The 27,692-nt window shown below is 35.3% G+C and overlaps 1 protein-coding gene across 3 annotated transcripts in view; it reads right to left on the bottom strand.

Annotated features, from left to right (window-relative positions):
- Positions 1–27,692, bottom strand: part of CEP85L (centrosomal protein 85 like) — a 147,866-nt gene that overhangs the window by 16,611 nt on the left and 103,563 nt on the right. For 2 of the 3 annotated variants that reach the window (XM_027551120.1, XM_027551118.1), the window contains exons 5-11: positions 26,118–26,235; positions 20,569–20,748; positions 16,726–16,878; positions 14,490–14,644; positions 10,895–11,012; positions 9,831–9,881; positions 1,136–1,240 (exon numbers count right to left, since the gene is read on the bottom strand). In XM_027551120.1, coding sequence (XP_027406921.1) covers positions 1,136–1,240; positions 9,831–9,881; positions 10,895–11,012; positions 14,490–14,644; positions 16,726–16,878; positions 20,569–20,748; positions 26,118–26,235 — 880 coding nt within the window. The remainder of the gene's footprint in view (positions 1–1,135; positions 1,241–9,830; positions 9,882–10,894; positions 11,013–14,489; positions 14,645–16,725; positions 16,879–20,568; positions 20,749–26,117; positions 26,236–27,692) is intronic. The other variant, XM_027551119.1, reaches the window with a different exon arrangement.

Below are 27,692 nucleotides of genomic sequence, written 5' to 3'. Positions count from 1 at the left end.
CCAGCTAATAATTGTAAAAGGAATGATATAAAAATTACTCTCTTAATTGTCTAATGATTCAGATGATCGTTGGTGGATGTTAAAACCATCAAGGGAAAGGGTGTTGGCACACTGGATATTCACACACTTGCCTGAGTATCAAGCCCACAGATCTGCTGATTGCAGAGGCTAGTGTTACAACGGGAAGAATCAGTCTGTCACCACCTTAGTCCAGTGAGATCGGTATTTGTGACACTTACAGTGGGATAAGCAAACACATATAATTTGACGATGTGAAAAATACCTACAAAGTATTCATGCCAAAAAATGTTTGCAATGAGTCTAATATCCTTAGCTTTAACTTCTAGCTTACAAGAAATACAGGGGGTAGAGAATAAGATAAATGACACCATGAGGAAGCAATCAGACAAATCCAGGTATAACAAATCTGAGTCTATGACAAAAGGCTTGATTCTGTTAAGGAGAAGAAAAGAACTTTAGGTTTAAAAAGCAAAATGAAACACAACACATGGTCTTGATTGATACTGGTTTTAACATTTGGGGAAGAAAGGCAGGAATTTTTCTAAGATAGGTATTACCAAACATCAAGGAAAATTCTTATTCTTATATGGTGGGACAGTGCTGGAATGGTACTGTCCCTAATTTTTGGAGATGTATTTCTAACTATTTAGAGGAAAATGTCACGATGACAGCTCAAAAACTAAAATAAGTACTTTTTACATAACATGTCGTTAAATACAAGCCAAATATTAATATTTCATCTCATAATTAAATGAAGAAAGTGATCTGTTCCATAGATGACGTGTCTACATTTTACCTTCCTTAAGGATTTTCAAGCATAACTTCATTTATATTCAATTTATGCATCATTTTATGACTTGGGATCTAGTCTCTATGTAACAGCTGACTTTGCTGTAGTTAAGTGTATGAAATTGTTTCTAAGACAATACAAAACTAAAAGTTTGTCTTTTTATTATAATCTTATTAAGAAACCTAATGAATTTAATTATCTGGCACAACAAAATCAAGTCTTCAATTAAAAAATGATTTACAAGTATGTACAAAACAGGCATTTCCTGTAACTTAAATAGGTACTGAATCATCCTTGAAAGCAATCTGAATTTCTTCTACTCACATCAAGCAATGTTCTTAATCTCTGAAGGTTTCTTTCTTTCTTCTCCAGCTCTTCCATCATCTTTTGAGTAGTCAATTTTTCTTTAGAAAGTTTCCCTTGCATAGACTACAATAAAGAGAATTTGAAAGCAAAGCATGTTAATGCTTAAAGCATAATACAATTAGGTAGGCAACCAGGAATACTGGCTCTGAACACTTTAGATGTCCTGACTTCCCCAATCCCTTGGAAAATGAGGCCTCCACTTCTCAATTAAGTCATACTACTTCTAGAGTGGATAGAAGGAAGGAAAAGTATCATCTTTTCCAAGACTAGGAAGGAAAAGTATCATCTTTACCAAGTAAGTTTTAATTCTTGGTAAAACATATTAAATCTAAAGGTGCAGTTTAACGCTATATTACAAACAGTTTTTATTTTACTGATTCTCATTTATATACTGGGAGTGTATTAGCAAATCTATACTTGAAAAATTGAGCAGGAAAAAATCCGCCTGCAATGCAGGAGATATGGGTTCGATCCCTGGGTTGGAAAGATCCGCTGGAGGAGGAAATGACAACCCATTCCAGTATTCTTTCCTAAAAAATCCCAAGGACTGAGGAGCTTGGCAGGCTACAGTCCCTGGGGTGTCAAAGAGTCAGAAATGACTGAAGCAACTATGCATGGCACAGCATACTTGAAAAAAAAAAATCCTTTTCTTATGATTAATAAGCTACAAGATGATAAGATCATAAGACTATCCCTGTTTTCTATTATTTGAAACACAGGTAAACATTCCTCTTGGTATACAGTATTCCAAGCAGTGAATATAATGTTGAATTCAAGCCAAAGGTCTACCGTAGGGCTTAGATAAACTAATCTCTCTCAACTCCATTATAAAATTATAAATTAAACAGACATGACACTATGGTGAGAAAATCTTGAGTATATCAAAGCAGAATACAGGATATTTTAAGAGCTCTTGGGTTATTTCAGCTTATAAATCTGATTTTCAGCAACATACCACAGAAGAACTTGTTATAAACCTTGTACTTATCAGTGACTTTTTTCTATCAACTTTTCTCCTTTTAAACCACAAGATCAATAAATATGTCTAGAGAAGAGATTTCGTTTTTTTTTTCCCTTCAGGTCTGTATTTAGTCTCAACACTAAAAATACTTCAGAATGTTGACCACCTAATTAGCACACAACCTACTTTTTCCCCCTCACATTATCTCTGGGTGGAATAAGAGAGGATGGTAGTCACCACTGGTGAGATAAGACTCTAAATATAAAATGGTTTTCTTAGTAACAGTACCTAACCTTTTTGCTTTTTTATTTCATTTGTCTGCTAAACTCTGTAAAAATACTATATTTAATAACTCAAAAGTTGGATACAAATGAATCAAGCTCTATAACAAGTACATTTTATTTCAAGGAAAAACTTGCTTTATATTCCACAAAAATGAGCTCCACAGCATAAAGTCACATGGGCTATTTGAGAATATATATTTTTGGGTACTGAAATTCCTTTGTAACTACACTTGACTGAATCAAAATCCATTTGATTGCATGATATGTTGGGATTTATTTACCTAGCCAAAAACTGATACTTACGGGCATGACAAAATTATTTGGCTGGAATCCAGAATTTATCCAAAATTTTCTTAAGATTTATGACTTTATTTTATTAATATTGTAAATAAAGGAATCACAAATAAACTACTCTAAATCTCATTTGAACAATGAAAACTGAACCCAAAACAGGTATTTTCATAACAGTGTAGACTAATTCTTTAAAAGACTAGTTTTTTATTTTTAGCATGTTGAATGTGACTAATAATTAGCTAGTAAATCTGATTAATGTGTCACCACATAAACCTAAATTTAAACCAGTGAAGAAAAAGGCAATCTTCTTCACCAGAATGAATGAGAAATGTCTGGCACTAGTGCTGTTTGTCACCAGAAGGAAAACTGAATTTGGGAACAATATTAATATCAAGCTTAACATGTTGGTTGGGTTCAAAGGCACTAGCTAGGTGGTCCTTGAACAGAGGAAAGAGTTCACAGATACATTTATTCTAATAAGACCAAATGCTGTACTACTTATAGGATAATATTAGGTGTGAGCGCTATAGCTGGCTAACAGTTAACATTTCAGCTAAAAGATTACTTCTCTATTCCAAACTACATGAAAAAGCACATGTTTAAGAAAAAAGCAAGGGCAGGGGCATTTCAGCTAAGCTTAGAATAGAATTACTAAAGTTAAAAATAAATTAATTTTTAAATGTCTACAATTTCTCTTTAAATTTCTTGTTTAATAATGATTTAAGTCTAAGTTACTAACCTAAACAGGTATGTATCACAATCATTCTTGGAGTTGAATGTGGTTTTAAACTCATTTGTTATTAATATTTTAATTTAAATATCCAGAAATGCTAACCATTTTTTTCCCCCTTAAATACAGATAGCCCAAATGAAGAAAAACCAAATGTGCCTTACTCAACGTATTCTACATACTTCACAAACCTAATTTAGGACACAATATTTTAAAAGAATCTTATATTAGCAGTTTTGTTATATAAACACACACAAGTAACCAACCTCACCTCACCCCATCCCACACACAAAAGAGCATCACAAATACATTTCTTCATATAATCATTCATTTAGCAAAAATATATCCACATCAGTGAACAAAACAATCAAAAACACTTGGTCCTTGTGGAACTTGTACTAGGAGGAAAAAGGCCAAAGAATATAAACATAATAAATATGTAAGTTATGTAGTATCACATATTAGAATTTGCCCAGTGCTTTGGAGAACAGTGTGTGGTGATGGAGGCAGGGTGGAATGTCAAATCCGAAAGAATAAGGGCTCATGGAGAGGATGACATCTGAGCAAAGTCCTGAAGGAGGTGAGAGACTGTGTCCCGTAGGTAACTAGAGAGTATGTTTCAGTCGTGTAAAGGTTCTGAGGCACACGGGTGTCTCTTCTGTGTGAGAAATAGCAAAGAGAGCTAGGATGACAGAAAATAGTAAGAGATAAAGTCATGATAAAGCTTTTGAAATAAATGTATCAGGGGGAAAAAAAGGTATTTTATTCCTCTCAAGGAGCTAATAATGCCACCATATAGTAGAGTGTAATGTACTAAAAAATTTCACTTTGGGGACAAAATTGCCAAATTGCACTTCGAGGCAACTAAGTATAAGGTGCTTTCTACAGGAGATTAGTTTCCCAACGTGCTCCAGCTTAACTCTTTTTCATTCCAGCTGCTGGTGCTGCTGCTAAGTCACTTCAGTCGTGTCCAACTCTGTGTGACCCCATAGATGGCAGCCCACCAGGCTCCCCTGTCCCTGGGATTCTCCAGGCAAGAACACTGGAGTGGGTTGCCATTTCCTTCTCCAATGCATTAAAGCGAAAAGTGAAAGGGAAGTCGCTCAGTCGTGTCCGACTCTTCGCAACCCCATGGGCTGCAGCCTACCAGGCTCCTCCGTCCATGGGATTTTCCAGGCCAAGAGTACCGGAGTGGGGTGCCATTGCCTTCTCCGTTTCATTCCAGGAAAACCCCTTAAAACAATTCTCTCCCCTAAGGCTTATCTTAATATAAGGAACAAATCAGACTAACATTTTTTTTTTTTCACTTTGAAGTAGCCAGGATTAATGCCCAAGGCACAAACTCTGAGGTCCGACAGACATGACTTAGAATCTCAGCTGAGACTTTGGGCACACCTTTCAAAATCTAAGCAACTTCATGTATAAAAATATGCTCTTTCTTACTTTGTACGATTACTGTTGAAGTCTAGGGATAGTAAACATAAACCAGAAAGAACCGTTCCTATAACATATAATATCATCACCCAGAACCATCACTGACACCTCTTCATTTGGCAACAGAGGTTCCATTTCTCACTTTGGCCTAAGTGTGGACAAATATTAAATCACTTTCCCTCATTCTTCCATATTGATAAAAGAATTTTCAAAGTATTTTAAAACTAAGCAATAAATGATATGCAAGCCCCATAAAAATCACATTTCTTAAGGTTTCTATTTAATAATAATTAAAGACAGTGTCCAGCTCAAATTCCTTTCTTAACTATCATCTTGCTACCTGATATAACATTACAAGCCATCTGCCTGAGAGTTCTGCTTTTAGCATGATGACATGAAGAGCTACTCAGAACTAGTCCCCAAGGAAACTAGTGAAAAATCATGTAAGTGCATAAATCCTTTTAATGAGAACACATTTTAATGTGTTAGAAAAAAACAAGTAAGCCTTTTTACTTTGTATGTCCTCTGCCAAAAGATTATAATGGTAACATAAAATGGTAAGATTTCACTGGAAACAAAGTTACATGGATGAAATGTACTTTTGAGAAGTAAATAGGAAGGAAGGTAATAACGCCCAAAGAAGAACTCATTCACACTCAAGGACTGTAGCCAGGTTTATGGAAATGATGGTAAACATTCTACTGCAAAATGTCTTTTCTATTGTACACTGACAGAAGAAGAACCTTTTAAGAGGAGAAGCCAGTTTAGCTACACTGGTTTTGTGGATAAAAGGAAAGGCAGTATTTCTAAAGGATCAACTAGTAATCAAGGTATTCACACCAGTTAACAATATTACCTTGACAGCTGAACAAAACAGATACATCTGCGTTTTTATAGCACTGAATTCAATTTCAAAATTAGTATACACTTTTACATGAAGTAAAACCTTTTCTATATTCAACAACAAATACATTATAATCGGTAGAAGACTGAGTTCTCCCCAAACTTCAAAGCTGTGAATCAATAAACTTGTCACTGACCTAAATCAGTATTTATCTGACTTCTGATACACAGCACCGAAGAATTGATGCTTTTGAAATGTGGTGTTGGAGAAGACTCTTGAGAGTCCCTTGGACTGCAAGGACATCCAACCAATCAATCATAAAGGAAATCTGTCCTGAATATTCATTGGAAGGACCGATGCTGAAGCTGAAACTCCAGTACCTTGGCCACCTGATGTGAAGAACTGACTCACTGGAAAAGACCCTGATGCTGGCAAAGATTGAAGGCAGGAGGAGAAGGGGACAACAGAGGATGAGATGGTTGAATGGCATTACCGACTTGATGGACAAACTCGATGGAGTTTGAGCAAGCTCCGGGAGTTGGGGATGGACAGGGAGGCCTGGCATGCTGCAGTCCATGGGGTCATAAAGAGTCACCCATGACTGAGGGACTGAACTGAACTGAACACATCTTATAGTATAGTATAGTATAGTAAAGTCACTCAGTCGTGTCCGACTCTTTGTGACCCCACGGACTGTAGCCCACCAGGCTCCTCTGTTCATGGGATTCTCCAGCCAAGAACACTGGAGTGGGTTGCCGTTTCCTTCTCCAGGGGATCTTCCCAACCCAGGGATTGAACTCAGGTCCTCCCACATTGCAGGCAGATGCTTCACCGCCTGAATCACCAGGGAAGCCCTAAATTATGGTATGTGCTCATTATAAAATGTTTTATTTAAAAAGAATGAAGTAGTTTTGAATTTACTGACATGAAATGATCAGTATATATTATTAGATGAAAAAAAATGTACAGCACAAAACAATATTTATTATATTATCTCGCTATTTAAATACAAACATATAAAGAATCACATTTAAGTGAATGCATAGGAAAATGTCTACAAAGATACAATTTTGTAACTAGTTATCTCTGGAGTGAAGAGTAGAACAGGATAGGGAGGATGACACTTTTGTATTGCTTGGACTTTTAAATAACAAGAATGTCATTTTTACCTTAAAGGGAATAGTTAAAAAATGGAAAGAGACTATTAATATTATGTACTGGAGAGCTAAGAAAAACTAGTAACACAGAAGCATCTTATCTGACTTAGAGAATGTTTCAACTACATAGACAACTGTGTTAGAACTGACTTTCAGAGGATGCTAATGACTATTATATTTCTATGAATAATTACCATTAGTGAGTAACCTCACTCCAAACAATGACTTCACTGGCTCCTAATAAATCAAACTCTACAGACAGATTATATATTAGGGTCCAATCCCTGGAAATGAGTTTTATACCACCAAAAACTATTAAAGTTGATCAAAAGTAAAATAAATGTATGTTTCAAAGATATTTTTTAGATATTTAAATATTCCTTTGAAGGGATTTTTCTGCAGTATTCTTAAAAAATATATCCATGGGCCTAAGAACTGGGCCTAAGAACTCCTTTTTCTGCTAAATTTTCCTGTAGTAAGCATAGGCATTTTTCACTGCTTCAAGAACTTCAAAATCTTCTAGGATTTTATATCTTGACAATATTCACTTCCAAGATAATATTCACCAATGCCTGTGAAAGTACCAGAATAAAGAAAGCCGAGAATAGGGCATGATCGTAATAGCAGAATTTTGCTAGTTATTATGGTGTTTTAGGGTTAGCAAGAGAGTAAAAATAGAAAGATCACCTGAGTTTAAAACTTAACCTCTATTAAAAACAATTTTTTTTCCTAGATAGACTTATTGTGCTAACACACACACACACACACACACACACACACACACACAGAAGCGGTAGGGAGAGGAAGTAATCCAAAAGGACACATGAGTCAAACGAAAGAGCTGCCAATGCCCCAAACTGGAACAATTTGAGCAACAAAGTACAATAGTATTAAATCATAACCCAAGGTATAAAACATAGCCATGAATCCATACTGATGTACATAAACGTGGCAAAAGAGACAAACTTCCCATTATAAAAGAACTACAAGGACTTCCCTGGTGGTACAGTGGGTAAGAATCTGCCTGCCAACGCAGGGAACACAGATGCAATCCCTGGTCAGGGAAGATCCCACATGCTGCGGAGCAACTAACCCCACATACCACCACTACTAAGCCCTCCCTCTAGAATCCTCGAGCCACAACTACAGAAGCCCAGGAACTTAGAGCCCATGCTCTGCAATAAGAGAAGCCACTGCAGTGAAAAGCCCAAGCATCACAACCAAGAGCAGGCCCTGCTTGCTGCAACTAGAGAAAGCCTGCACACAGCAACCAAGATCCAGAGTAACCAAACATAAATATTTTTAAATGACTATAAAAGGTTTTCAATGCCAAAGGACAAAGCTGACCTTAATTTGCATTGAGATCATTTTTATTAGATTTACTTCTTGGAAAATGTTACCAAATAAAATAGAAATTCCTTTCACTGTTGTCCGTGATAAGTTAGATAATGGCTGAGGAAACCAACCGTTTCTCGATTTGAATGGCTTATAGAACAACTGAAGGAATACACATTAAAAAGTATAACCTCTGTGAATCAATCCAGTAAGTCCACATACTTGCTGAACTGGACTAGTATTTGATCACACTGATAGATCACTTAACATGGTCAAAAGACAAAGCAGACTGTCCATAAATTCTGATGTTCAAACCACTTATGTAATTCTTTTTTATCTCCAGCTTTGAGAATACTCCTATCAGGAGATATAAAAATAAAAATGTATTCAGCATAACTTGTCCAATGGTTTCCTATCACCTGAAGAATAAAACACGAAGACGTAATATCCCCTTGTGTGATCTGGCCCCGGGCTACTTTCTCCCACTGGTCAGCTCTCGCTGGGTCTCACAAGCAGGGCTCTCCACACCAGCTGCCTTCCTGTTCGTCAGGGAGCACACTCAGGGCACTGGCTGCTCTCTCTGCCTGGAATGTTCTTCCCCTGGTTAACTCCCTGCAAATCTATGTCCAAATGTGACTTACTAGGGGAAAACTTCATGGACACTGTATCTAATGCAACATGATCTGTCATTGCCCTCTGTTTTTTTTTTTTAATAATTTATTTTTTAATTTTTTTTTTTTAATAATAGCACATATTTCTTCTTGGAGCTTCCCTGGTGGCTCAGTTGGTAAAGAATCTGCCTGCAACACGGGAGACGTGGGTTTGAACCCTGGGTTGGAAGATCCCCTGGAGAAGGGAACAGCTACCCACTCCAGTATTCTGGCCTGGAGAACTCCATGGACTGGACAGTCCACGGGGTCACAAAGAGTCGGACACGACGGAGAGACTTCCACTTCACTTCTCTACTTGGCATTATACTTCCATTTCTCCAACTCACCCCACTAAAATGGCCAGGGACTTGCTGATGAACCTCTGGTGCTAAGAACAGTACCTGGCATATATGCAGGGGCTCAGTAAATATTGGGCAAATCAATAAAAGAATGAAAATCCACTTAATCTACAAATTTTGGTTTGTATTATGGGTCAGACACCCTAAGCTCTAGACAGTAGGTGATCTACAGTAGTCTCCACACTATGAAGAAAATAAGTAGGAGGAACAGACACAAATATGCAGTGTTATACTTTGATAACACAGAAAACAACATATAGAATTAGTAGGAGGGGTGGGTTCTTGCCCAGTCACAATGAACTAAAAACAGTCCGTTGTCTTTAAATAGCACATCACTGATGGTCTTACTCAAATGTGTTCTCAGTAGTAGAGACAGACTACAGCCAGTTGAAAAGAGGCAAGGTAAGGAACAGAGAACAATTTTTTGAAGAAATGATTTACCAAGAATCATTTTCATTCTAAAAAACTGAAAGATTAATATTAAAGAATTTATAATGTCATCTCCAGTGTTATTAATATTTTTACACAAAACATATATGCTTTTATATTTTTAGATATGTAATTGAGCATACAGCTTGATTAAAAATGTACAAAATATTCCTTACCTGAATTTCCAAAATCATTCTGTCAATCTCATCTTGTTGGCTATCTATTATCTAGAACACAGGAAATATATCAGTCTGAATCAAATTTTTTTTTCATTTCTTTTTTAGAACTACTAAATTTCAAGAAAACAAAAGCACACAGAATCATGAATTTTTTTTTTAAAAATCAAAATGTGATTTTTTTTACAGAAGTATTTATACAAAGTATCCTTTAAATAGCCATATGATTTAGATCACACGTAAACAAAACTGCGAATGCCTTACTCTAGTTCTTGATAAACCTTTAATCTTTACATTTTATAAAAACAAATTTGAGGAACTTCCCTGATGGTCCAGTGGCTAAAACTCTGTGCTCCCAAAGCAAGGGAGCCGGTTTTGATCCCTGGTCAGGGAATTAGATGGCACCCCAACCAAGAGTTTGATGCCACACCTAAGGATCCTGTGAGCCACAAATAAGACCTGGCACAACCAAATAAATAAATATTTAAAAAAATAGGAAGTTTGAAACAGATTTTGAATAATTTAGGAAAGAAAAAGATATCCTTTTGTTTTTGCTAAGAAATAACATAACTTCTTTAGTTTGGATTTAATTTACAGTTACTTAAATTGCTATTTTCTTTCCTAATAAAGACATTCAAACTAAAAATTCTATAAAAGCTGCTACTGCTGCTGCTGCTGCTGCTAAGTCGCTTCAGTCGTGTCCGACTCTGTGCGACCCCATAGACGGCAGCCCACCAGGCTCCCCCGTCCCTGGGATTATCCAGGCGAGAACACTGGAGTGGGCTGCCATTTCCTTCTCCAATGCATGAAAGTGAAAAGTGAAAGTCAAGTTGCTCAGTCGTGTCCGACTCTTAGCGACCCCATGGACTGTGTAGCCCACCAGGCTCCTTCGTCCATGGGATTTTCCAGGCAAGAGCACTGGAGTGGGGTGGCATTGCCTTCTCTGTAAAAGTTGCTAAATATTAGTAAAAATATAAATCAAATAAAGTAAATAAGTTATATATATGCACACACATATCTACAGATTTTACTGTCAAAGTTCACTATCAAAGATATGTACTGACCTTATTGGCATTTTCATTTTGTTGTCTCAGGTTATCATTTTCATTCTGAAGCTGTTTTGCATCTAACATGGGAAGGCGAATTCCATCTTCAAGGCATCTTTCTACTTTTTGCTGCAAACTGTTTTAGAGAGACATAATTGTATGAAGAAAATAAGCTCTATGTGCTGATTTTGGTAGATGACTTCAACATAAATGAAGTCTCTTCTTAGGGTCTACAATATATTTTAGGCAAGCAATAATAAAAACCTACAGAGAGTAGATGAATAAGTTTGAGTACTTATATTTCTTACAAGTAAAAAATATAATGGAGGTTGATCATCTTTTCAGAAACAGCAAATGTGAGACCAGATTCAAGACCAGATTTGCTTAGTATGTGAAATCCTTAGGCCCTAGCAAAGTCCCGCATGACCTAATCTGAGCTCCGCGATCTAAACTGTGTTCTTTCCCTCCTTCCCAAAAGGCGAGCTCCTTGATTAAGATGACTGTGGTAGGGAGCCTAAGAATATGGATGTATGTCTTTTGCCCTTCATTTTGAGTTCAGCAGCAGTTTGTTTGTAAAGATATCTGTTACTTAAATCAGCAGAATTACATTTCTCCTTCATGAGTGAAAGCAACAATCCAGTCCCTTTTTATAATAATCTGCATTTCTATCAACAGCTTTTTAAAATTTCCTTCAGCATTCTTATTAACTTCATTCTGAACCTGGGATGTAGTAGACTGGAAAGGTCAGTTTCATTGTTTATTCCTTTAGGGAATTCTCTTGATCTTTTAATTGGGAGTGGTTCCTTTGCTTCTGCATTTTACTTATACTTCTCTAACTGTATGAGTTTAGGAGAAACAGTTACCTAAAGGTCTTGAAGGGCTGTTTTGTGGGAGTATCTCTGTGAAGTCTGTTTGAATATAATTTTTTTGATGCAAGGGCTGTTTTTAGTATGGATTCCTACCATGTCTTTCCTCAGTGTGTGTTGGCCCAACAGGTATGATTGGTGTGGTGGTGACCAGAATCTGTACTGGATGTTGAGTGGGGCCTCCTCTTTGAAAAGCAATAATCTTATACATTTATTATGTGACATAGCAATTCCTCATGCTATGCTTGGCACAGAATTGCATTTATGAGGAAACAATAAAAGGAAGCCCCTCTGGTATATTAAGAAAAAAAGATAAGGGCAGGGGGGTAGGTGTTAGCTTTGAGAAAGGAAGAGTAGTATTTAGGTTAAAAGAAACAACGACCCAAAACAAAACAAAACAGCAAGACACCTAGAAATAGTTTTTCTTTAGCATGTAGTCATAGTCAAGAGTTGCAGCCTACTAAAAGAAACAGAATTCCTTTAATGTGGATTTTTATATTTTCACTATTTTCCTCTTTCAACTAGTATGGCTGTCATGTTTTGTCTCCCCTTCCATATGCCTCATAAAGAAATGCCATATCTAGCCTGTGGACAAAGAATTGACAGTCAGAAATAGTACAATGAGGTATTCGGATGTGTTCATAAATAATGGCACCAGAGAAGTTTTTACATATTATAAATATACTGTACGGCTTTGTAATATACTGTTACTTGTCATAAAAGTATCTGCTTTTTCAGTCTAAGAGTGAAAAAATATGTTATTTCTATCTCAGAATGTTTTTGTCCCAATTCAGTGTTAAGGTACTATTTCTATGTATTTATTACAAACATTTCAAGAAAAATAAATTACATCAAAACTGTTAAGGCTTATCATTAAGAAGAAAACAAAAGAGTCAGTGATGTGGAAGGAAAAATGTACTCTGTCATGTAAAAATAGCAAAAAGTATTCCTTCACGTACACATTCTCATTTTGTTTATGTTATGAAGCATGCTCATTTAGAAAAGTGATACATCTCTTGAACAGCAAAGGTACCAACTACTGCGTAACTGTGAATCCCTTCCACATATTTTACTTAAGATTTTCATTTCCAAGTGAAAAACGTTTGCCTCATTTTTAAATCCCAAAAGCTCTTACATATTCACAAAGCAGGAAACTTGGAAATAGAATATAAAAACAGATCAATGTAATGATATAATTTATAGTCACATAATACATCTTAAATTCTTCTGAAACTTAAGGAATACTAACTACATCATATAGTTGAGGAAACTGAAATAACATTCCTACCCCCAAAGTCAGGTGACACTATAGGCATACAAGTACTGAACAATTTTAGAACACCTTCTCTGGTCCTTTATGTTTGTTAGAAATCAAGAGAAATTTCCTGGGATGATGTCATCTCAGGATCAAGATACTGAAGATATGGAAAATGAATTCTGAAATGCACTAAACTAAATCTTTCCAAATCAAGAATACCAAGCTCAATGTTCTCCAAAAGCATAATGAAAGAGAAAATCAAAATAAAAGAGAAGGTATAAAATCATATCAAATATGTAAAAACACACAATGGAACAAAACAAACATTCAAATTATTTTCAGGTGTTCCTAGTTCTACTCACAAAAACACAGCTTGAATTTATGACTGTAACACTATAAAACAGAACAAATGCATTATCCCTTGGCCTTTTGTCGTAAGATTAAAGAAAGATATGTGGTTGAATTAACAGAGGTCAGGAAGCTGTTTTGAGACTAGAGAATAGGATATAAGGAGTGGAGTAATAAAAAGAAATTTAAGATCAAGAAAGCAGAAAACAGGAGAAAAATAAAGGTAGAGTCAAAGGTGTATGGATTTTTTTGAAGCTGAGATTAGAGACACTGACGACTGAATTGTCCTAGAAATCAGAGGTTTTCTGCACTGAAATCCAAGGGGAAAATGTAGATGAGACATATTTAAGACTTAGAAAATAGTAGTAAAGCAATATTAACATAGAATTATCTGAAGGATTTTGACTAAAAAAGTTTGGTTGAGTTATACATAATTGATACAAGCATTAAGAGTGTCTTTCTCAAATTCAGTTTTTTGTTGCTTTGTTGTTTTCCTCTTTAAGATAGTTTTACTACTAACAGTTGATCATCTATTAAGGTTTTTTAACTTCTAAAAAACAGAGTATATGTAGATGAATATACTGCCTCGTTCTCTAGGTTTTTCAGGAATCTAATATCAATTTTCATTTACATTAACAAAATATGCAAGCAAATAATATGCACTGTAGTTCTAACTATATTAAATTAGAAGAGTCCTGTGAGGCAACAGAATGTGAGAAAACTTGGAAGGTGCCTGGCAAAGAGCCACAGCTGTTACTCTGCGGTCAGGTGAAATGGGACCAGTTACTCGGACGGTCCCATTAAGGGGAGCAGTCCGGCTGCCCCGCTTTTTGTTATTTAGAATTTTTACTTTTTCTTTGACAAAGCCATGAGATAAAGGGTTTGTGTTAATGCTTCCTGTTTTCAACTGGTGTCTTTTTTAATATTCTCATCTAAAATCGTCTAAAACCAAGATGTCAGTACACTGGATCAAATAAACTGCAACTGAGACAATCTGTTTCGATGACATAATACTTTTGGTTATCAACAGTACATCTTTAAGAAAAATAGTAGAGCACCAATTATAAATTAATGCATTTTAAGTGAAAATGCTCTTTGAAAAATAAAGAATAATATAAAAGGATTACTGAGGGTTTCTTACCTCTGAACTGTAGTTACCAACTCCTTTTCTTTCTTTTTCTGGCATATTAGCTGTGCCTCTTTTTCTTGATACTGTTTTTTGAACTCTTCAAGCTTTTTTTCCACATCTATCAAAGTCTCTTGCAAACTCTTGTTTTTTTCTTCTAGAACTTGAAGCTAAAGAGAAATTTTTTAAAGTTCATAACACAAAGAATATTAAATGTGTTCCTACTAGAAATCGATACCAGGCTCTCAAGAGTTAGTGGACTGATTGTTAAAATCACACTATCTTCATCTCATGTAAAGCACTTAACACTTTATCTCTTTCTTTGCATAAAGGGAGCCTAGAGAATGGGATTATGAAGAGGAGAATACAGTCAGAAATTTCTGGAAGCCATAGAGAGAAAGGTGAATAATCTCAGCTTGGGGGTATAATTCTATTTTTAATTGTGGCAAAATATATGTAACAAAATCTACCATCTTAATAACCATTTTTAAGTGTACAATTCAGTAGAGTTCAGTACATTCACATTGTCGTAAACTAATCACCAGAACTCTTTTCATCTTGCAAAATAAACTTTCTATCCATTAACAACTCTCCATCTACATCTCCCCTCAACCCCTGGTAATCACCCTTTGACTTTCTGTCTTTATATCTCTATGAATTTGATTACTTTAGGTACCTCATACCTATTTTTCTCTGATTCATTTATCTTTAATCTATGTATCTTTGTGATTGGCTTATTTTACTTAGCAAATGTCCATAGGTTCACCCATGTTGTAGTTGTGTAAGAAAGTTGTTTCTTTTTAAGGCTATAATGTATGTATACATCACAGTTTGATCATCCATTCGTCCACTGATGGACACTTGAGCTGCCTCTACATTCTGGGTATTGGAAATAACGCTGTTATGAACACACATTGTGAATGAACATCTGTTTGAGACTCTGCTTTCCATTATTTTTAGCATACACCCAGAAGCGGAATTAATGGAGCATATAATAATTCTGTTTTTAATATTTTTGAGGACTGCCATATGGTTTACAATAGCGGCTGCACCATACTACATGCCCACCAACAGTGCACGAGGAATTAGAATTTCTCCACGTCACCACCAATGCTTGTTACTTTCCGTTTTTTGGGTATTAGCCATCCTAATGGGTATAATGTGGTATGAACACACATTTTACAATCTACGGTCCTGTGTGTTCCTGCTCAAACCCTTGTGGATCCTTCTTTAGTTCCTTCATGATATCACCCTCTCTTAGTTTTACAACTTATAAATTAATGTAAACAGAGAATGTGCTATAGGTCTAAAGTCTACAGAATGATACACCACGGATTAGATCAACGATTCTCACCCCTCCACTCCCTGCAGCAGACACTTGGAAAAGTCTGTAGACATTTTTGGTTTAGAGGGAAGGGAAGGAGCAGTGCCACTGGCATCCGGTAGATAGAGGCCAGAAATGTTGTTAAGCGTCCTTTAACGCCCAGGATAGAGTCAAACAACAAAATACTACTTGCCCTCAAGTACCAATAGCATGAAGACTGAAAATCCCATGATCAGAAAGATTTTGAGAAAAGACTTAAGAGTAGGTTTAGATATTAGCAAATGTCCACAACACATTTAACACATTACAGATTTGGACTACTCCGAATCTGTAGCATTTACAAGTAAGGCCTCAAGAGGAAAGGCCTCTCCAGAGTTGGTAAAAGGACTTTGGATGAGATATTGCTAAGAAAGGAAAACAGTCAGGAGTCAGAGGAGTGAAGGGAGGTCATAGATTAAAGTATAAGAAAGAATTTATGGAAAGATTAAGAAGAATGATGAAAACAAGACAAGTATCTAGAAAGATAGTCCAAAAAGGTCTTGTTAAGCCTCGGTGGCTCCCAGAGAATACTGGGGAAAGTCAGAACTGAGGAGCATGTGGTGTGTGCATGGAGTGGGGTGTCAGTGGCTTAGAAACTATAGAGTAGAACAGTGAGAGAGTTAAGACACAGGTTCATTGGCAGGAAACCACGTATTAATTAAGAACAAGAAAGAGCTATTCATGCTTAAATGAACAAAGTTTCTAATTAAAGTTAATCCTAAAAACAGCAAGTAAGCACACAGATTTAACTTACAATTAGCTAAATATACAACCCAAAATGTTAATACAAAATGAATGAAAAACTATAAATTTCAGATGTCAAAAGAGTCAATTCAAAAAAGAATATGTTTTCTGCCATTTAAAGATCAGCATTTTATTTCACGTTACCTGTAGACTCTGACTCTGCACATCATCAAGAGTTGGAAGATCAGCCAGATACTTTTCCAAGGTCTCAATTCTTCTCTGCTTTTCTTTATTCTGTTCAGACTCCTTCTGGCATTTCTTCTTCAAGCTACTAATGTATCTATCTCTGGTTTTAAGCTAAAGAAAAAGATTAAGAATCTTTAGTGGTTTCGTGTCAAAAAATAATAATATTATTGTTATTATATAAACATCCTAATCTTAGGCATCACTGAATTCTCCAGCAGTTTCAGATATAGCTAACATCACTTCCAACTTACGTATGAGTTACCTTATTTCATAAATTCTAAGATTCACATTTTTGCAAATTCTCATATCACTGAAATTAAGAGTTTGGGAATGTTTATTTGCTTTACAAATGATGATGTCCTATAAACTGCAGTTAGCCAGGCTGCATGAATGATATAGATTTTACTGTCTGTATATGTGCAAATTTAGTCAAGACTATTCATATGTCATTTCAACAGTATTATGTACAAGTTGAAATAGTGCTAAGTTTAAATGACATTTAAAATACTTTTGAAATGTTACATTATAGTTTGGCATTGAAAAACCAATTTATTTTGGCATTGTTTCTGTCTTGGTACCCAGAAAAACAGAAACAGTTTCAGGGCATAATTCTGAAATCAGTTAAGCAAGTATTCATCTCTGGAATGATGATTTTACTTTATTTCTTGCAAAGTTATGTGCAATGTTTTATGTGAATTAAGAAAAGGAGATATCTATAAGTAATTAAAGCTGTTTTGTTACTTACAAAGGAATTGCTTATCGTGTACTAAATAAAGCAATGCAATCAAAGCCAGGACACTTACCAAAATGATCAAATACTTAAGAACAAATAATGGGACTAGTGAGAGTAACCCATAGCTCAAGCAAGACTGTTGCTAAAGCACTGTGTCAAACTGAACTTGCAGCGTATTTTCCTTCCAAAAATTATATAAAATAAAAACGTACCTTATCATTAATGCCACCCTAGCACTGATGAAATACGTTAACTGAACACCTACTAGAGAACATATACAATTCATAATACTAGTAAATCCCAATTTGTACAGGTTGAACCTCAGATTTTTATGTGCTATTTGTTTTTGCCTTTCCACCTGAAATATACAAATCTTTAGATTCTGTAGAGATACTACTGCTACAACTCTTTCATACTCAAGGTCAATTAAAAACAAAGCATATACAAATAGTTGCCTAAAAAGTAAACTCTAGACTATGTTTGCTTTAAATTGCCTGTCTTTCAGACATTTAATATTATTTCACAAGCTTACAGGGTTCTAAAATAACTTTATAGCCTTTTCTCATATTCACTATGGAAATAAGTAGTAATTAGTAGTATAATGGATTACTCTTCCAAATTTTATAAAAGCTAATGCTTGGCCACAATCTAGTTTCTTTTGTGCTTTATCTAATTTCTTTCAGGTCCAATGTATAACAACTTTTATTAAAACAATTTCAATTAGAAAAACATCACATCCTATTTCATCTATTTATTCCATTAATAAAATTAGGAGCCACTTAGTTCTTTGGGTAAGGAGCAACACTGGTAAAATAGACAAATCCTACTATGTGCTGGGGCTTTCTTAGGACTAAAATCAAGGTACTGGTGTGACAATTTAACTTGTTCTCTATCAGAACTTACGGATGTTGGCACTGGTTGTGACCTAAAAAGACCACACAATCCTGTTTTTGCCTTAGCAAATGACCCTGTAAGTTACATAAGTAACCAGTCTACTTTTACTGCATGCTCCCTAATTCACACTTGATTGTTTAACTGTCTTAAATGTGACATTATTGTGACCTCAGACAGGAGCCACTAGAATAATTTAGTCATGTTGTCTTCTACCATGCAAAGGCATCCTAGGTAACTTCGTTTTCTCTGGTTGGTCAACTCTCTTCTTTGCTATCATGTCAGGCTTGCTGCTCTGGATCACAGATCTTGGCCAATACTTGATCACACATTATCTCTGTTGTCTGTGACCACAAGCAGCTGACCACACATAATTACTGGATCTAGTTTTCTTGTTGTCTTTACCGTGCTGACTGATGAGTTCTCTATTTTCTGGTTTCTGTTTATTTAACTTTCAAGTTTTCTGTTTCACATTAATAGAGGTCACTGAATTTTGAACTCCAGTGATTACCTATGGGTAAATGAATTGATGCTTTCAAACTGTTGGGGTGAAGAAGACTCTCTAGAGTCCCTTGGACTGCAAGGAGATCAAACTAGTCAATCTTAAAGGAAACCAACCATGAATATTCAAATAATTGGACAGACTGATGCTGAAGCTCCAATATTTTGGCCATCTGAGGCCAAGAGCCAACTCACTGGAAGAGACCCTGATGCTGGGACAGATTGAAGGCAGGGGGAGAAGGGGACAACAGATGAGAGGGTTGGATGGCATCACTAACTCAGTGGACATGAGTTTGAGCAAACTTCAGGAGATGGTGAAGGACAGGGAAGTCTGGCAAGCTGCAGTCCATGCAGTTACAAAGAGTCGGACATAACTTAGTGACTGAACAACAGCAACAAAAAATGAAAAGAAAAGAAAAGAAAAGGGAAAGTGTTAGTCACTGAGTCATGTCTGACTCTTTGTGAGTCTATGGATTGAAGCCCGTCAGGCTCCTGTGTCCATGGAATTTTCCAGGCAAGAATACTAGAATGTGTAAATTCCCTTCTCCAGAGGATCTTCCCAACCCAGGGACTGAACCTGGGTCTCCTGCATTGCAGGCAGATTCTTTACTGTCTGAGCTACCAGGGAAGCCATCAAATGACACAATGCTAATAAATCTTTCTTATTTCAGTTATAAAAAGATAAGATTTTTCTTTCAAGAAGGTATTACACAATACTGACATCATTCCTAGAAAGCAATAGGAGAGTCCCATTTTAGAAGAAATTTACAGATTTATTTTTCTTTATTTTAAATACAATTATCAGAACAAAATAAATTAGGGAAAAAGTATTTTCCTCTAATTTTTTATAAATTATTATTAGAACCAAGGCAGCAAACAAAGAGTTAAATTATCTTGAATTTTACTTCTAGCTTTTCAACAATTTCTATCTACCATGTAAAATGTCAAATTTTGGGGGGAAGACAAAAAATTTTAGCTCATGTGTGTGTGTGTATATACACACGTGTATATCTATACTGACTCAAAAATATCAATGAGTTCCTTATCAATAGTGCCAATCTTGTCTACAGAAAATTATGGTGACTGCCTTAAGATCACCTGAATGGGAGGTTAGCTAATAGAAGAGTAAGTTGAGTGTAACAAGAGAAATCTAAAGCCAATATAATGGAATGAGATGAAGTATGTGAAAATAATAAAGGCAGAAAGGTCAAATAAATGTACAGATACATTGTGTATATATAGGCATTTGGCTTTCACTACTTATTCTATTCAAGGGCTTCAGCTTAAATAACTTGAAGTCATGTGCTTCTGAAAGAAAGACCACTTTTATTTCATTTAGCAGTCCTTCATACCACACATGACAAAGATACAGGATCCAAAAAGGAAAAGGAGAAAAGTTATTGGTGTCAAATCTCAGCATAGGCAACTAAAAAGAGCTTTACTATTATTTAGAAAGACATAATATAATATACAATGGTGTTTTTGTTTCTCAAAAAAAAAAAAAAAAAAAAGCCTGGATTTTTGTAGATAGCACAGGGTTTCTCAAAGTTACTGTAAAACTATTCACTTTAGAATAATAAACTTGGTAAGATACCTGGCATACAGTAGATAACAAAAAAAAATCATATGCTGAAGGAATGCCCTTGGCCTTATTTAACTTTATTAAAAATACCTACCTTTTCCTCCAGTTTCTTCTTCTCTTCACTAAATTGGCTTATTCTTTGTTTGAGAAACTGATTGAGCTGTAAAACTTCTTTCTCAGTAGATGCAAGCTTTTGCTCAAGTTCCTCGTGCTGGGAATGGGATGCTGACTGGTCTGAAAATGGAGTCTGGAGGGAGGTGTTCTCATATTGTGGCTATTCAGAAAGAGAAACACACAGGCAAGGCTTTACAAGTTTACTTGTCCTGAACCAATGGAAAGACATTGGAAATGAGGGACAGAACAAAGAGCATCACAAGCCTTTAATGACAGACCTCAGCAAATCCCAGCTCTCCTGCTTCTCAGTTATGTGCCATGATCAATTCAAATTACCTACCATGGCCAAGTTACACGAAGTTTTAGCACAAAGCAGAAGCTAAATAAAAAGTAGTTATTATTTGGTTAAAAGGCATAATTAGAGTGTAAAAAGTACATTATAAAGAAGTAAAAGTTCTGGGGAAATGAAGACTAAAGAAGTCTTTTCTCACAGGTGATCATTTTTAGCTCACAGGTGATCATTTTTAGCTAACAGGTAAATGAGACATCCCTAATAAAGTTAATACATACCAATAAATACATATCAATAAATATTAATAGAGTATTTCCCCTAACCAGAAAGTAAGGGTCATGAAATCAGGAATTTTTGTTCATCTTAATTGTTCTTATATCCCTATTTCATAGAGCAGTGACTGAGCACAACATGAGTTAAAAATAATTGCTAAATGAACAAATGTATTATTCTCTTCATGAGCAAGGCTTTGAGGGAGAGTCAGACAAGATCTGAATGAGAGAAGATAAAGGCAAATGATACATCTGATAAGAGGTTAATATCCAAAATACATAAAGAACTCATACAACTCAACATCAAGGGGAAAAAAAAGAAAAAACCCAATTAAAAAATGGACAGAGGACCTGAAAAAATTTTTTCAAAGAAGACATACAGGCACATGAAAAGATGTTCAACATCACTCATTGTTGGGGAAATGCAAATCAAAGCCACAGTGAGACAGACCTCATACCTAGCAGAATGGCTATCATCAGAAAGACAACAAATAACAAGTGCTGGCCTTTCTTCTTCAATTTTTAACAAAAGGAAGAAGGGTCTTTCACATTTGGGTTTTTTCCATGCAAGCCTGTTAACTACAGGTTGAAATTTTGGTATAAGATATTGTAAGTACAAACCACTCTTTGGTTCTAGTAATTCTACTATTGAAACAACTGGGGAAGTTTGAATTTTAGGATAAAGACCTGGTTCTCATTTTCCACCTATGAGATTTGGCAATGTCTAGTTCTCAGGTCATTTTGATTGTAAGGTTATTCAAAGTTTTTAATAGGCAAACAGCATTTACTTCTCAAGAGTTGTATTTTTTATCTGTAAATTAATTTAAAAGGTATTTTATTTCAAAAATATACTTTTTAAACCTAGAATACACAGAATATTAAAAGCATAATTTCCTTTTTTAAATATACTAAGGAGTTAGGATGAACAAGTTATGGACCCCAAAAATGTGCAAATACAAAATGCTGTGCATAAAAAGTAATGTTTATAAATCCAAGGAAAACATTCCTTTGCTACTCTTCACAGAAATAGAATAAACAATCCTGAAGTTTGTGAGGATCCAGAAAAGACTCTGGACAGCCAAAGCAATACTGAGAAAAAGAACAAAACCAGAAGCATCACACTCCAGATTCCAAATTACCCTACAAATCACCATAATAAAACTGGTACTGGCACTGACACACTGACCACTGAAACCGAATGGAGAGCCCAGAATTAGACTCTAAAATACGATGTCTGCTAGTATTCAACAGGGGCCAAGAGCGCCCAGTGGGTATGGTGCTGGGAAAACTGTAGAAACACACGCAGAACAATGAAAGTAGGCCCCTGCATCACATGACTCAAAAAATTAACATAAGACCTGATACCATAAAACTCCTAGAAGTCATCGATATTTGTCTTGGCAATGACTTTTTTCTTACATAATGCCAAAAGGACAAACAGCAAAAGCAAAAATCAACAAATGAGACTAATCAAACTAAAAAAGAAGTGCAGTAAAAGAAACAATTAACAATGAAAAGACAACCTACTGACTGGGAGAACATTCTACAAACCCCGTATCAGATAAGGGGGTTAAAATCCAAAATATATAAAAGACTCATTCAACTTAACAAAAGACAACCTGATTTAAAAATAGGCAGAAGAACTAAACAGACATATTTTCAAAGAGAAAATAAAAATGGCCAACAGACATGTGAAAAAATGCTCAACATCACATCAGGGAATGCTAATTATCAGAGAAATTCAAATCAAAATCAAAATAATATCTTACCTCCCACCTGTTAGAATGGTTATCATAAAGAAGACAAGAGATAAGTGGTGCTGGAAAGGATGTGGTGGAAAGGGGACCTTAAACATGGTTGGTGGGAGTATAAATTAGCGTGGCCATTACAGAAAACATGATGGTTCCTCAAAAATATAAAATAACAAATCTACCACAGGATCCAGCAATTTCATCTCTGGATATACACCCAGAAGAAAACATGATTTCTACAAGATACATGCACTCCCATAGTTATCATAGGAGATCTAACCAGTCCATTCTGAAGGAGATCAGCCCTGGGATTTCTTTGGAAGGAATGATGCTAAAGCTGAAACTCCAGTACTTTGGCCACCTCATGCGAAGAGTTGACTCACTGGAAAAGACTCTGATGCTGGGAGGGATTGGGGGCAGGAGGAGAAGGGGACGACAGAGGATGAGATGGCTGGATGGCATCACTGACTCGATGGACGGGAGTATCAGTGAACTCTGGGAGTTGGTGATGGACAGGGAGGCCTGGCGTGCTGCGACGCATGGGGTCGCAAAGAGTCGGACACAACTGAGTGACTGATCTGAGCTGATTTACAACAGCCAAGATAAGGCCACAATCCCAACATTCATCAACGTATGAATGGATAAAAGATGTAATATACAATGGAGTTTATTCAGCCATGAGAAAGGAGGATATCTTCACACATATACAGATCTTGGGCACATTATGCTAAATGAGATAAATCAGATAAAGAAAAGCAAGTACTGTATGATACCACTTATTCGTGGAATCTAAATAAATTAAACCTGTAATAAACAGAGAGAACCTTCTTACCAGAGATCATGAGAAGGGGTGGAGCACCCACAGAGGATAAGAGTGTGGTGTTTAAGGGTAAAATTTCAACAAGCAGTAAATATGCCACAAGTAGTTAATGCACAGTATAATGAATACAGATAATAATATTGTACTATAATTATGTAATGTGATAAATACCACTAAAATAGCAATCATATTACATATAAATGTACCAAAGCAACATGCCATACACCTTAAACACACCGTGCGTGTGTGCTTAGTAACTTAGTCGTGTCTGACTCTTCTGTGACCCCATGGACCGTAGCCTGCCAGGCTCCTCTATCCATGGGAATTCTCCAGGCAAGAATACTGGAGTGGGTGTCCAATCCCTTCTTCAAAGGATGTTCCAGACCCAGGGGTGAAACCCAGATCTGGGTTGCAAGTGAATTCTTTGCCCTCTGAGCCACAAGGGAAGCCCAAACTCATTCCATATTACATGTCAAATTTGTTCAATAAAATATAAAGAAAAATAAAAACTTCCTTCACTAAGGAGAATTTATTGTATTAGTTGTTACTTCTAAACCTTTGCCATTTTATTCACTCTGTATCAATCTACTGAAAAAAATTTATATATTTATTGTATCCATTTAGTATTGGAGGGGGTTCCTTGCATTCCCTTTTATTAATTGCACTTACCTTTTTTTAAAAAGATTGTTTTGATGTACACCATTGTTAAAGTGTTTACTTAATTTGTTACAACATTGCTTCTGTTCTGTGTTTTTTGGGGGTTTTTTTGGCCACCAGTCATGTGGGATCTTAGATCTCTGACCAGGAATTGAACCTGCATTGGAAGGTGAAGTCTTAACCACTGGACCGCCAGAGGAGTCTCACACTTATCTTTTAAAATGAATTTCTCAACAATATTTTAATTCCCCCACATAATTTAAAATTCTTATAATATTTTTAGCAACCCCATTTTCCTTATATTTCTATCTGTCCTTGCAGACTGACTTAGAGAGCCCTCTACTGGTCTGATGCTATGTGTCAAAAAACATTTTCTTTAGCTTGCAGACAGATATTGAGTTTTATGTTTTTTGGTAATATTAATTGTATAATTCAAGTAAAACCTTTATTCAGAATAACGAAGTTATAAGGGGAAACTGCATGGTTCTATTAAAATACCCTTATCAAAGCTAATTATACTACTTAAGTAGTACAGAAATACCACTTTCAAATAACTGAACACTATTAATCTCAGTATGATAGAGACTTTTAGATGACATCACATAATAACAAGCTATTTGATGTATTAGTAACTGAAGTATGACAAACAAGCTGGAATCTCTATGTTAAGTGCCTCTGCCGCAAATAAGTCTGTTATTTGGTCTTCATTTATCATGTCCTGATTTTAATATAACAATGCCTTTAATAAAACTGCAAGTTTAAAAATATAATGGAGGAAAAAATTACACTTAAATTGATTTAATTCTAAGAATAAAGATATAAACGGAAATGACCAAATAGAAGTACACACTACCATAAAGTATTTGCCAGTAGTATTCATGTTCAAATAAATGATGCAAAAATGTTCACAGCGGTATTATTCACTACAGATAGAATACGGAATCCAGCCAAATGTCCACTGGAAGATGAGTAGAAAAGCGAAACATGGTATGCATCCAATGGGATATTATTTGGCCTTAACAGGGAAGGAAATTCTGACACGTGCTACAATGTGGATGAACCTTGAGGATATTACGCTAAGTGAAATATGCCAGCCACAAAAAGACAAATACTACATAATTCCATTTAACATGAGATACCTGGAGTAATTAAAAATGACAGAGACAGAAAGTAGAATGGTAGTTGCCATGGGTCAGGGAGTGAAATGGGGAGTTACTGTTTAATGAGTATAGATTTTCACTTTTATAAGATTGTGCATAGTAGTCCCAAATTAGAAACAACCCAAATTTTGACAAGCAAAGATAGGATGGATAAATTATGCTGTTTCCATAAAATGGGAAATCAAGCAGCTATAAAAGCAAAGGAAAGGGATGCTGCCTAGGTAATGATATGGAAATAGTCATTGTATTTTATATAATATGAAAAAAAAAGTAGTATGTTGAATATTTTATATATTTTGATATCTTTTGTGTAGGATAAAATAAATTTATCTGTGAGTTATAATAAATATCAACTCTGGGAGGCTACACTAGAAACTGATAATAGTAATTCCTGTTAGTGTGGGAAAAGCATGTGAACTGGACAGCTGGAAAACAGCACTGGAACGTCTTTTACTACACATATAAATATGAACCATAGGAACAGATTACTAGTCCCCAAATGTCCTAATCATACAGCTTAAGCATATGTTTGACAAGACTAGTAAAACGATAACTACAAAACCCTTTGTAATCTTACCTGTAAACCAGCCCCGGAAGAACCCTCACAGTTTACATAGTGTCCTAACATGGCATGCTGTGCTCGTAATTCATTATCCCTTATTCTTTCATGCAGGTGGGTAATTTGTTGCTTCTGCCTGCAAAACATAAGTTGGGGTCACATTACAAAAAACATACTTTTATAAGTTGATACAATTAAAAGCAGAATTTTCAGTATTCTAATTTGGCATTAAGAGTTAGAAGTATGATCTTAAAATTCATAAGAAGAAATCTTTTTAAACCACAGTACCATGAGATATGTTAAATATAGAAAAAAGTTTATACTGAGTACTTCTGGTTACTTAAAAGAACATAATCTTTTGTAGAATACTCTTTCTAGGTTCTAACAAAGTCATGCTTTGCTTTCTTTCTTCTTGCTGCCTAGTATACAAACTGTTTAATTCTCAGTCTGGAATGTCGTTATCTTAATATCATTCTTTCCATTCATCCAAATTCTTTTTGACACACAATACCAATTGAAACATCAGAAAAAACTCATTGTAAGGAGTGACAGGTATTTTTTATAAATATCATGTAGTTCACTTGCTGTACTCCGCCTGCACCTTATCTACAATATCCAGGTTGCATGATCTATGCAGAAACATCACTAAGGATGGAGAACTCACATGGTGGCAGATTTACATATCTTGATGGCGCTGAAATTTCATTTTAATGTCACCTCATGCTGGACCCGGACACGCTGAAGTTCAAATATTTCCTCAGTGGATCATAACTTACTTTAATCAAATTGTGTAACTTTTGAGAATGTTTCCTAAAACATCTGAAAACTGTTAATGTGTCAGGCAACATGCTAAGAGTTTTATATGTATTATCATTAATCATCAAAAATTTAATAACAAGACTCATAATGAGGTTGTAAGAGATAGAGAGGGAAGACAGATTGAAATAAAAGAAGAGGTGACCAAAGGTAGAGGGTGGAAAGACAAAGACTAGTAAAATTTTATTAGTTTGTTTATATTATACTATAAACTATTAAGTATGTGATAACATGTCTAAAAAATGTAATATCTTAATTTAAAAATATTTTATTACTAAAAAATGCTATCATTTGAGCCTTCAGCAACGTGTATGTTTCACACTTAATTACATGTGGAAGTAAATCATATAATTTTGCTAGGTAAACTTTTAAAATCAGTGGTGAATTCTTTGGTATAGTGTGGATTTTTTTAAAAAATAGAATTCATACTAAATGTCCTTCTAACTCACCTGCTTTATAACCTGGGATTTATGATCAGATTCCTAAAGCAAGGCATATGTGTACATATCAGGTTATTAAAAGTTATTAACTCTAATTTCACATACATGATCAATTAACAGATGAGATATTGCTCATAGCAATTTATAGTACAGCTTTCATTTTGAGATAGATCCCATAATGCAAGATGGGGTATTTATTTATTATATTTATATCATATTTATTCTCTATCACAAGTGTTGAATTAAGATTTCATTATTTTTATCAGTTTACTTGAGTATTTAATACAGTTTTAATAGTGTGTTTCTAAGTTATTTTGGCTGTTTATACCTAGATATA

Source organism: Bos indicus x Bos taurus, chromosome 9 (genome assembly GCF_003369695.1).
Source record: "Bos indicus x Bos taurus breed Angus x Brahman F1 hybrid chromosome 9, Bos_hybrid_MaternalHap_v2.0, whole genome shotgun sequence".
Lineage (NCBI taxonomy): Eukaryota > Metazoa > Chordata > Mammalia > Artiodactyla > Bovidae > Bos > Bos indicus x Bos taurus.
Note: the sequence above shows the minus strand (reverse complement) of the source record. Positions and strands in the feature narration are given on the sequence as shown.